We start from the raw sequence: 12,032 nt of genomic DNA on the forward strand, positions 1-12,032 counted from the left end.
CAGTCTTATCTTAGCAAATACTAGTCCCGTCCACCCCCCTTTTCCACTCTAACGACTAGTTTAATTTCTGTTCAGTATAAGATCATTCATTTCATTCAGATTGGATAAAATCAATCACTGAAAAGGAGACAGGGTGGGCGGGCGGGGCTAATTAAAAAGTTATAAACAGCGCTAATTGTAGTTTTTTTTTGTTATACTTTTACTTGGCAATAACGCAAAGAACAAAACTAATTGAATATTTTAGTCAAACACCTGCCACAATATTAAATGGGGGCACTTAGCGCAAACAGAAACAACTTCTCACAGACAATAATTTTTTATTAATATTCCAAATACAAAATAACTTCCTTCTGAGTGAAATCAAAAAAGTATATGATAAAATAAATAAAAAAGCCTTCCAAATTGTAACGAAGTCGTGAAATTATTTCTAATATAATTTACCTATCACAACTTAAAATAATCGAACCAAAACAATGCTTAACGCTTACACAAGAAACATATAAAACAAAAATGAAAAAGATAAAATCCTAAAAAAATTACAAATGTTTTAAAATCTGAATATTAAATTAACAATAACAAGAGTCGCATTTATGGACCATGCATGGACTTCCTGCTGTCGGCAAACATCCCCCACAACTGCATGGCCACGCCCATTTCGATGACCTGACCGTCCAAGCCGTCGTAAATCAGCCGATTGTGGTTCAAGGAGTTTCGCAGATGGCTACAACACACCCCAGTAACAACAACCCCAAAATCCGCAACCCCTCACCTGACTTTCTTGTATGGAATCACAGTTTTGAAAACCCATTCGATGACCGCCGACATCCTGTGTCTCGACTCATCGAAGCAGAAGTATCGGGCGATCCCGTAGAAGTTGTTCATCTTGGGAACGGTATACAGCAGAAACACGGTCTTACCACTCTAAAAATAAAAAAAAAAACATCCAGAAGATGCCAACATTACGCTTCAACCCACTCACCTTCTCCAGCGCCATCACGTGCTTCTCCGTCTGCGGCGAAAACACCCACTTGTTCGAGCTGTAGGCGATGTTAACGCTGCTCTCCTCCTTCACCCTAATCAGCAGAAAAACCGAGTTTTCGAACCCCGGGAACGAGGGTTGAGGTAACGCTTGAGCGCCGGACGTAGACGGATTATCCATCAAGTTGAGGAAGGACAAGGACGGGCTGACTTGGTAGCCCCTGGAGCCCACGTTCAATCCGGGGTAGCTGTTGGCGAAGAGCATGGAGTTGCCGTTGTCGTAGCTTTGGTAACCGTTCGTCGAGTAGTAGCTGGCAGTGTCGCTCAGGCTGAATTGGTCGTTGGATTGAGGAGGGTAGTTGCGAGCGAAGCGAGCCGTGTTGTAGGCGTTGGCGACGGCTCTGTAGTCGCCTTGGTCGCTCGACGAGTCCAAAGGTCGGTTCAGTTCGAAGAACTTCGGTTTTTGTTTAATGCCCACGGGGATTGCGAGGTTGGCGCTGCGGTCTTCGAGGATGAGGACTTTGGCGAGGGCGTTCAAAGCGGCTTCGTCGGTTTCGTTGAGGGCGTTGGTGGGGCTGAGGAGCTTTTTCTTTATGATCGTTTCTATGTATTTGCGGAGGTAGATGATGTGCGGGGAGGGGAACTCGAACTCTAGCCATTCGTCGATTTCGAGGTAGTTTTCCATGGGGTAGTTGACTTTGATACCGCACATTAAGGAGATCTAAAATAGGTGTTATAATAAAAAAATCTTGATTTGACAAAATTAAATTAAATTTTCTGTCAGTAAATAAATAAGCCAATGAAATTCAAAAACGGAGGTGGGTGGAGTTAGTTTTACTTTTATTCTACAGATTTCACTATTTTTCAATACAAAATTCAATTTTTGTCCAATAAAATGAGTGATAAAAAAGGCTGGGTGGGCGGGACCACTTTGAAGTTGTTCTTATTCGTAGATTCGACCACTTTTTTTAATAACTTTTCATTTTTTCAATTTTTAATTTTTTTCTGTATTTCAATTTTTCGATTTTTGTATTCCTCGATTTTCAACTTTTAGTTTCTCGATCTAATTTTTCGTTTTTTTGATGTTTCAGTATTACATTTTTCATTTTACAATTTTTAGATTTGTAATTTACGAATTTTCAATTTTTCGATTTTTAAAGTCCTGTCGATGACTCAAGTGTTACAATTTTTGATACAAGTTTTCAATTTTTCGATAGTGCAATTCTACTATTTTGTAATTTTTGGACTCATTCGTTCTTCATTCAGTTCTCCAATTTAATTTTTTAATTTTTCTATTTTGAGGTTCAGTCTGTCGACCTTTAATTTTGCCATTTTTCAATTTTTCAGTTCGATTTTTCATATTTTCCTTTTTACAATTTTTGATTTTCCTATTTTTTTCTATTGATTTCCAATTTTTCAATTTTTCAATTTCTGGATTTTTCAATCGTTCGTTTTCTCGAATTTTTTATTCCGCGATTTTCAACTTTTCAATTTCTCGATTCAATTTTTCAATGCTACAATGTTCCAATTTTTTCATTTCATAATTTTTTGATTTCACACTTTTTCAGTTTTACAATTTTCTTTCTTCAGTTTCAGTTTTTCGACTTTTGGTTTCAGTTCCCCGACTTTAAATTTTTTGATTTTCAATTTTACTATTTTCCGACGTTTCAGTGTTACAAACTGTCGAATTTAATTCAGTTTTTCAATTTCTCAATTTTTCGATTTTTTATTTCACAATTTTCCAACTTCTCGATTTGATTTTTCCGTGTCTCAGTATTAAATTTTTATACAGTTTTTCAATTTGCAATTTTCGAGTTTGTTTAAATTTTCCGGATTGAAAACTTGAAGAGAACAAAAATTTTAAAATCTAAACATTGAAAAATCGAAGTCCAATTGAAAAATCAAAAATCAAGAACTCAAAACATTGTGTGTTGTATAATCGAACAATTACAAAAATAAAGAAACTGGAAAATCAGATCAAGAATTCAAAAATCAAGAAATTGAAAAACCGAAAATTGTAAAATTGAAAATTGGAGTTTGAAATATTGAAGAATTAAAATAGGAAGAAATTTAAAAGTTGAAAAATCGAGAAGTTAGAATCGAAAAATTGAAGATCAAAAAATTGGAAATCTAAAAGCTGAAAATCTGAAGATTTGAAAGAACGAAAAATTTGAAGATTCAAAAATTCTAAATTGAAACGTTGGGAAATTGTAAATGTAATCGAAAAAATGCAAATAAAAAAATTGAAAAGTGGAAAAAAATCGGCCAACTGAAATATCGAAAAAATGGACACCGAAAAATTGAAAGGTTTGAGAACTGAAAATCATGGAAATGAAACATCGAGCAACTCAAAGATTGGGAAACTGAAAAATCTGGAACTGAAAGATCGGAGAACTGAAAGATCAGGGAACCAAAAGATTGAGAACCGGAAGATTGAGAACTGAAGGATTAAAAACTGAAAGATTGACACATTGAACATTGAAAATTTGAAAAATTAAATCTTTGAAAAATTGTAAATATAATTGAAAAAATTGAAAACTTGAAAAAATCGGAAAACTGAAATATCGAAAATTTGAAAACCGTAAAATTGAAAGATTTAAAAACTGAAAATCAAGGAACTGAAACATTCGCCAACTCAAAGATTGGAAAACTGAAAAATCGGGAACTGAAAGATCGGAGAATTGAAAGATCAGGGAACTAAAAGCTTGAGAACTGAAAAATTAAGAACTGAAAAATTGTGAACTGAAGGACTGAGAACTGAAAGATTGAGAATTGTAAAATTGAAAATTTGAAAAGTGAAAATTTGAAAAATTGAAACTTTGAAAAATTGTAAATGTAACTGAAAAAAGTCAAATAAAAAAATTGTTAATGTGGAAAAAATCGGGAAACTGAAATATGGAAAAACTGAAGATGTGAAAAATTAAAATATCTAGAAATTGTAGAAATTGAAAAAAAAAACGAAAAAATCGGGAAACTGAAAAATTGAAAATCGAAAAATTGAGAACCGAAAAATTTGGAACATGAAAAATTGAAAAATCGGACAATTAAAAGATCGGAGAACTGAAAAATTGGAAATTGAAAAATTGAATAGTTAACCGAAAAAATCGAGACATTTAATAATAATTGAAAAATCGAAAAATATCGGGATATTAAAAAATTTTAAATTGGAATATATCGAAAATCGGAATATTGAAAATCGAAAAATTTAAAACCCGAAAAATTGAAACTCGAACAATTGAAGGATCGGAGAATTGAAAGATCGGAGAACGGAAAGATCAAGAAACCCAAAGATCGGGGAACTGAAACATTGAGAATTGAAAGATTGAAAAAAGAAAATTTTGAACTTGAAAAACTTCAAATTGAAAAATTGAATAAACTAATAAAAAGTCGGAATATTTAAAAATTGAAAAAACGAAAAAATCGGGAAATTGAAAAATTGAAAATCGAAAAATTGAAAACCGAAAAATTGAAAAATTAAATTAAATTTTCATCTCAGTAAATAAATAAGGTAATAAAATTAAAAAACGGAAGTGGGTGGGGTTAGTTTAATCTTTTTTGTCTAGATTTCTCAGTTTTTCAATATAAAATCCACTTTTCCACCAATAAAATGAATGATCACAAAGGAAACAGGGTGGGTGGGCGGGGCCACTTTGATTTTTTTTAAGCGTAGAATTGGCCAATTTGATAAACTAAAATTCAATTTTCATCTCACGGTAAATAAAACAAGGCAACGAAATTCAAAAACGGAGGTGGGTCGGTGGGTGGGGTAGTTTTACTTTTATTATATAGATTTCACTATTTTTCAATATAAAATCCACTTTTTGTCCAATAAAATGAGTGACAAAAAAAGGCTGGCTGAAGTTTTTTCTTATTCGTAGATTCGACTACTTGACAAAATAAAATTAAATTTTCATCTCAGTAAATAAAGAAGCCAATGAATTTCAAAAACGGTGGTGGGTGGGGTTAGTTTTACCTTTTTTGTCTAGATTTCTCCGTTTTTCAATATAAAGTCCACTTTTCCACCAATAAAATGCATGATCACAAAGAAACCAGGGTGGTTGGGCGGGGCCACACTGATTTTTTTTAACGTAGAATTGGACAATTTGATAAACTAAAATTCAATTTTCATCTCAAAGTAAATAAAATAAGACGATGAAATTTAAAAGCCAATGACCAAAAAAATAAGTGATGAAAAAAAATAATTATGGATGAGCTTTCAAATTTGTTTAAGCCTAGATCTAATCACCGACAAAATAATGTTCAATTTTCATTTCAATAAATTCAGAGTGGGTGAGGTTAGTTTTAGCTTTTTTGTCGTTATATAATGTCAAATGTCAAATACCAAATCATGTGCTCACAAAATAAAGCAAAAAATCGTTTAAAATTGAACAGGGGGAGTAATTAACTTGATTTATTTGTAGAGCTAGAAATGCACAACGAAACCAAAAGTTCGATAGAATTTTAGAAGAGTTGGAAGAATTTACAGCCGAATTCTACTCGAAAAAGAGAATGTTTAGTTAATTTCAGTTACAGACGATTTGTTTGCCTGAAAAATGAGTGTTTTTGGATAAATTTAAAGGAATTTGATGTTTTGTTGCTGGATGAACTTGAAAAAATCTTTTCAGCTTTTAGTGTTTTATTTTTTACGAATCTGAAAAAATCTTGAGTGTTTTCTCTTATAATAATTTAATTAATTTCTTATAGGATACATCATTTGCCAAAATCGGTCTTATTTAATCAGATACTAGCCCCGCCCACCCACCCTCTGTTTTCTTGGAAGATATGTCATCTGCCAAAATCAGTTTTATTTCAGCAGGTACTAACCCCGCCCACCCGCCCTTTATTCTCTTAGAGTGTAGCTCATTTGCCAAAATCAGTCTTATCTTAGCAAGTACTAGCCCTACCCTCCCGCTCTTTATTTTCTCAGAAAATATGTCATTTGGCAACATCAGTCTTATCTTAGCAAAAACTAACCCCGCCCACCCACCCGTTATTTTCTTAGAGACTAGGTCCTTTGGCAAAATCAGTCTTATCATGGCAAGTACACTAGCCACTCTTTTAAAAGTGAAATTTTTCCAATGGTCCCCTCTTCTTCAAATTTCGGCCAATTTTTGACCTTTTCGAAACTCAACTAAATACATTTTCTTGTAGATTTCGAGCTCTCGAACTCACTTCCGGCATCGTTTCTTTGATAGCTGCAACCGTTTTTCCGGAATCGACCGTTTAAATATAGAAATTTTTACAAATTTTCAAAAATTCGCATTTCGTACCGATTTTCTCGAAAATGTTGTTCTGTGACCATCAACACGCTATATTTTTGGAATCAGCATGTCGAGATATGTATCTCATATTTTTTGTAGATTTTTAGATAACTTTTTCAAAAGTGAAATTTTTCAAATTATGCCAATTTGGTAGCATTTTCGACCATTTTCGAAACATAACTAAACACCGTTTCTTACAGATTTCGAGCTCTAGAAGTCACTTCCGGAATCCTTTCTTTATAAATGCAATCGTTTTTCCAAAACCGTTCTCTGAAATGTCGCATTTTTTTTGAATTTGTAAAAAAATTTGACTTTTAAACCGAATTTTCCGAAAATATTGCTGCGGGACGATGAACACGCTATATTTTTAAAATCACCATGTCGAGATTTAAAGCTCAGAATTTTTGGCGATTTTTAGACAACTTCTTCAAAACTAAAATTTTTAAAATTATGTACATTTCGATAAATTTTTGACCATTTTCGAAACTTTACTAAATACACTTCCTTAACGATAGAAGTCACTTCCAGAGTCGTTTTTTTATCATTAATCCAATCGTTTTTCCAAAAACGTCCTATTAAATATCGCAATTTTTAGAATTAAAAAAAAAAAGACTTATAAATCGAATATTGCGAAAATATTGCTCGTGACCATAAACACACTATGTTTTTGGAATAATCACCACATTTAGATAACAAACGCAGAATTTTTTGTGGATTTTTAGACAACTTTTTCTTTAGTAAAATTTTTCAAATTATGCAAATTTAGTTGCATTTTTGACTATTTTTGAAACTTTACTAAATACACTTCCTTACACATTTAGAGCTCTAGAAGTCACTTCCAGAGTCGTTTTTTTAATTATTACCCCAATCGTTTTTCCAAAAACGTCCTCTGAAATTTCGTAATTTTTAGAATTTTTAAAAAATGTGACTTTCAGATCGAATATTGCGAAAATATTGCTCGTGACCATAAATACACTATATTTTTGAAATCACCTCGTCAAATATGAATCCCAGATTTTTTTGTAGATTTTTAGGCAACTTTTTCAAAAGTGAAATTTTTCAAATGATGCCAATTTCGACCCATTTTTGACCATTTTCGAAACTTTACTAAAAACACTTCCTTACTGATTTAGAACTCTAGAAGTCATTTCCAGAGTCATTTTTTTTATTATTACTCCAATCGTTTTTCCACAAACGTCCTCTGAAAATTCGCAATTTTTAGAATTTTTAAAAAATTTGATTTTCAAATCGAATATTGCGAAAATATTGCTCGTGACCATAAATCCACTATATTTTTGAAAACACCTCGTCAAATATGAATCCCAGATTTTTTGTAGATTTTTATACAACTTTTTCAAAAGTGAAATTTTTCAAATTATGCCAATTTCGACCCATTTTTTTCCATTTTCGAAACTTTACTAAATACACTTCCTTACAGATTTAGAACTCTAGAAGTCACTTCCAGAGTCGTTTTTTTAATTATTACTCTAATCGTTTTTCCAAAAACGTCCTCTGAAATTACGCAATTTTTAAAATTTTTAAAAAATTAGACTTATAAATCGAATATTGCGAAAATATTGTTCGTGACCATAAATCCACTATATTTTTTAAATCACCTCGCCAAATATGAATCACAGATTTTTTTGTAGATTTTTAGAGAACTTTTTCAAAAGTGAAAATTTTCAAATTATGCCAATTTCGACCCATTTTTGACCATTTTCGAAACTTTACTAAATACACTTCCTTATTGATTTAGAGCTATAGAAGTCACTTCCAGAGTCGTTTTTTTTATTATTACGCCAATCGTTTTTCCAAAAACGTCCTCTGAAATTTCGCAATTTTTAGAATTTTTAAAAAATTTGACTTATAAATCGAATATTGCGAAAATATTGCTCGTGCCCGTCAATACACGTTATTTTTGAAATCACCTCGTCGAATATGAATCCCAGATTTTTTTATAGATTTTTAGACAACTTTTTCAAAAGTGAAGTTTTTTAAATTATGCCAATTTCGACCCATTTTTGACCATTTTCGAAACTTTACTAAATACACTTCCCTATAGATTTAGAGCTCCAGAAGTCACTTCCAGAGTCGTTTTTTTTATTATTACTCCAATCGTTTTTCCAAAAACGTCCTCTGAAATTTCGCAATTTTTAGAATTTTAAAAAAATTTGACTTTCAAATCGAATATTGCGAAAATATTGCTCGTGACCATAAATTCACTATATTTTTTAAATCACCTCGTCAAATGTGAATCCCAGATTTGTTTGTAAATTTTTATACAACTTTTTCAAAAGTGAAGTTTTTCAAATTATGCCAATTTCGACCCATTTTTGACCATTTTGGAAACTTTACTAAATACACTTCCTTACAGATTTAGAGCTCTAGAAGTCACTTCCAGAGTCGTTTTTTTTATTTTACTCCAATCGTTTCTCCAAAAACGTCCTCTGAAAATTCGCAATTTTTAGAATTTTAAAAAAAATTGACTTATACATCGAATATTGCGAAAATATTGCTCGTGACCATAAATACACTATATTTTTTAAATCACCTCGTCAAACATGAATCCCAGATTTTTTTGTAGATTTTTATAAAACTTTTTCAAAAGTGAATTTTTTTCAAATTATGCCAATTTCGACCCATTTTTGACCATTTTCGAAACTTTACTAAATACACTTCCTTATATTTTTAGAGCTCTAGAAGTCACTTCCAGAGTCGTTTTTTTTTATTATTACTCCAATCGTTTTTCCAAAAACGTCCTCTGAAATTTCGCAATTTTTAGAATTTTTAAAAAATTTGACTTATAAATCGAATATTGCGAAAATATTGCTCGTGACCATAAATACACTTTATTTTTTAAATCACCTCGTCAATTATGAATTCCAGTACCTAAGGTATTTTTTCGGACTCTAGAGGAAAATCTGGAGGAAATTTGAGTTGTTAAATCCTGTTATGTATGTGAAAAACCTACAATTTCGGAGAAAAACACTCACAGTGATGGGCGTAATCGGCGTAACCCCTCTAACTTGATGCCCATTCCTCACTTTGACCATCTCGTCATACACCAGCCACAACGATAGACAGACTTTACTCAACGGACTGGCATTATTAATCAAGACCCGCTTCTCAGTCCTAAAATTCACACTCATCAAACAACAACAAATAAAAGAAAACTTACAAACCTAGTGCAATAATGGCCACTTTTCTTGAAAGCTAGTTTAGGATACAACCCTGACGAGATAACAGCTTTCACTAGAGGCCAATTCTCTGAGTGAGCATTCAGCGCCATGATCGAGGTTCCATTAGTCGGCACGAACTTTGCAGCCCTCAATTGACCCAGCAGTTGTGACCTAGTCTTCAGAATGGTTTCCATAGTGGAAGGGCTTATGAAAAAATCGCGACAAAAAAGTCGTTCTCTCCTATATTTTACCGAATCTTGCCACTTAATAAACGCTTTTAGATACACCATGTGGTCGCTGTAGGTGTTAGCCATCAAACTCTTCCTCTTGTCAGCTGCATACGTTCTTAAATTCGCTTGGGCGGGCAGTTGGAAAGGGTCTCTGAAAAATTTTAGTAAGACGATTTTTACATTACATACAAGTGTAGTTATTACTTTTGGGCTAACGACGCCACGATTGTTAAAATCGGGTCCAAACACTTAAAAATAACCGAATAAATAAGCATTTTCCCTAAGTGCGGTTCGATGGTCAACTGGCTCAAATACTCTCCAAGAGGCGTCAAATTTTCGTCTTTATCCAAAGCTCCTAAACACTCCAAGTTTTCAATGGCAGTTTTCACGGTGTGTGAAGTCGGAGGATCCGGAGCTTTGACAAGAAAATCATAAATGGAAGTCAAATTCCCTGCCAAAGTCTTCGTGTTCAAACACAGTTCTTCTAAAGGCACTCGAAGAATCTCGGGGATTTTTTCTTCGAGGAATGAGCTATATCGTGTCCTTGAGAAAAGGTGAAAGCATATACCAGACTGAGTACGGCCTGCGCGACCGGCGCGCTGTTTCACACAGGCCTTGGAAATCCACTGGGTTTGCAGGGAAGACAAGCCGCTACACTGTAAATAAAACTCGTGTCTTAGTCTGGAGTGCTCTAGTCTTGTCTACAACGAACTTACCGAGTCGTACGTCTGGATTTTGGCTTTCCCGCAGTCGATTACGTAGACGACGTCATCAATCGTCAAACTCGTTTCGGCAATATTCGTCGACAGGATGATCTTGCGCACGCTCCCCAGGTGCGTGAAAACCTCGTGTTGTTCTCGTATGTTCATGGAACTGTGCAAATAAAATACTCTGTATGTGTTCTTATCTAAGTCCGTCTCCAGCAATCTGTCGTTACATATCATAATGTCGTCGTATCCCGGCAAGAAAACTAATATAGCGCCGTTGTTATACTGAGTGTGTATGGTACAAATCAATTTAATTAACAAATCATAGTTTATGTCGTCGTCTGTACACGTTTTGTAGTAGTGGGTGAGGAGTTCTTCTCTTGGAACGACCGGACGTGACGCCATACCGAGAACTAGAAGGGTTTCTTCTAGATTTTTGTCCTCGGCTATGCTGATGGCGGTGGCGCCACTTTTGGCTTGGACGCACGGGTCAGCACCTGCAAGCAAAAACGTCTCAGTGTATATTGCAATCTTTCACGAAGCAGTCAATATTGCTTCCACTAAAAATCGTGCGCAGAGTAAAAATGTGTGTAATCCCTCTAAAAATTGTATGACGTCATCGAACATTTTACTAAACAATGTGCATAATATTTTGCGTCTGCACGTGTACTAATATTTTTATACATTTCCAATTTTTGAAAAAAAAAATCAAAATATTACAATATAGGAGTATCACCTAAATATTTGTTCGCAAATCCTATTTAAAATGTTTATTATTAAAAAAAAAAAATACAAATCAACTTTTATCATTTTCCTGTTTGGAAAGAATTTGAAAGTGCTTTTGGCTGTAGTGTCTTTTCTTATAATAATTTAATTCCATTTTCTAGAGGATACGTATTTGCAAAAATCAGCCTTATCTTAGCTGGTACTAACCCCGCCCACCCACCCTCTCGTTTCTTAGAAGGTATCTCATTTGCCAAAATCAGTCTTATCCTAACAGGTGCTAGCCCCGCCCACCCACCCTCTCTTTTCTTAGAAGGTATGTGAATTGCCAAAATCAGTCTTATCCTATCTAGTAGCAGCTAAGATAAAACTGATTTTGGCAAATAATCTACTTTCTAAGAAAATAACGGGCGGGTGGGCGGGGCTAGTACTTGCTAAGATAAAACTGATATTACCAAATGACATACCCTCGAAGAAAATACAGGGTGGGTGGGCGGGGCCAGGTCTTTCCAAGATAAGACTGATTTTGGCAGATGACCCACTCTCTAAGAAAATAAAAGTTAGAGAGTACATCATTTGCCAAAATCAGTCTTATCCTAACAGGTACTAGCCCCGCCCATCCACCCTCTCTTTTCTTAGAAGGTATGTGATTTGCCAAAATCAGTCTTATCCTATCTAGAAGCAGCTAAGATAAAACTGATTTTGGCAAATGACATACCTTCTAAGAGAAGAGAGGGCGGGTGGGTGGGGCTAGTCGCTGCTACGATAAGACGCATTTTGGCAGATGAGATACCTTGCAAGGAAAGAGAGGGTGGGTGGGTGGGGGGGCTAGTAGCTTCTAAGATGAAACGGATTTTAGCAGGTACTGGCCCCGCCCATCCGCCCCCTATTTTCTTAGAGATCTCATTTGTCAAAGTCAGTCTTATCCTAGCAGGTACTAGCCCCGCCCTCCCA

At 34.2% G+C, this 12,032-nt stretch overlaps 1 protein-coding gene across 3 annotated transcripts in view; it reads right to left on the reverse strand.

Annotated features, from left to right (window-relative positions):
- Positions 1-363: 363 nt before the first annotated feature.
- Positions 364-12,032, reverse strand: part of LOC135125119 (3'-5' RNA helicase YTHDC2-like) — a 35,683-nt gene continuing 24,014 nt past the window's right edge. For all 3 annotated transcript variants that reach the window (XM_064050473.1, XM_064050474.1, XM_064050471.1), the window contains exons 3-9: positions 10,365-10,852; positions 9,853-10,304; positions 9,422-9,799; positions 9,233-9,371; positions 980-1,699; positions 770-921; positions 364-721 (exon numbers count right to left, since the gene is read on the reverse strand). In XM_064050473.1, coding sequence (XP_063906543.1) covers positions 589-721; positions 770-921; positions 980-1,699; positions 9,233-9,371; positions 9,422-9,799; positions 9,853-10,304; positions 10,365-10,852 — 2,462 coding nt within the window. In that variant the 3' untranslated portion in view covers positions 364-588. The remainder of the gene's footprint in view (positions 722-769; positions 922-979; positions 1,700-9,232; positions 9,372-9,421; positions 9,800-9,852; positions 10,305-10,364; positions 10,853-12,032) is intronic.

Source organism: Zophobas morio, unplaced genomic scaffold (assembly GCF_036711695.1).
Source record: "Zophobas morio isolate AGI-343-1 ecotype UQ-CSIRO unplaced genomic scaffold, CSIRO_AGI_Zmor_V1 ptg000008l, whole genome shotgun sequence".
Lineage (NCBI taxonomy): Eukaryota > Metazoa > Arthropoda > Insecta > Coleoptera > Tenebrionidae > Zophobas > Zophobas morio.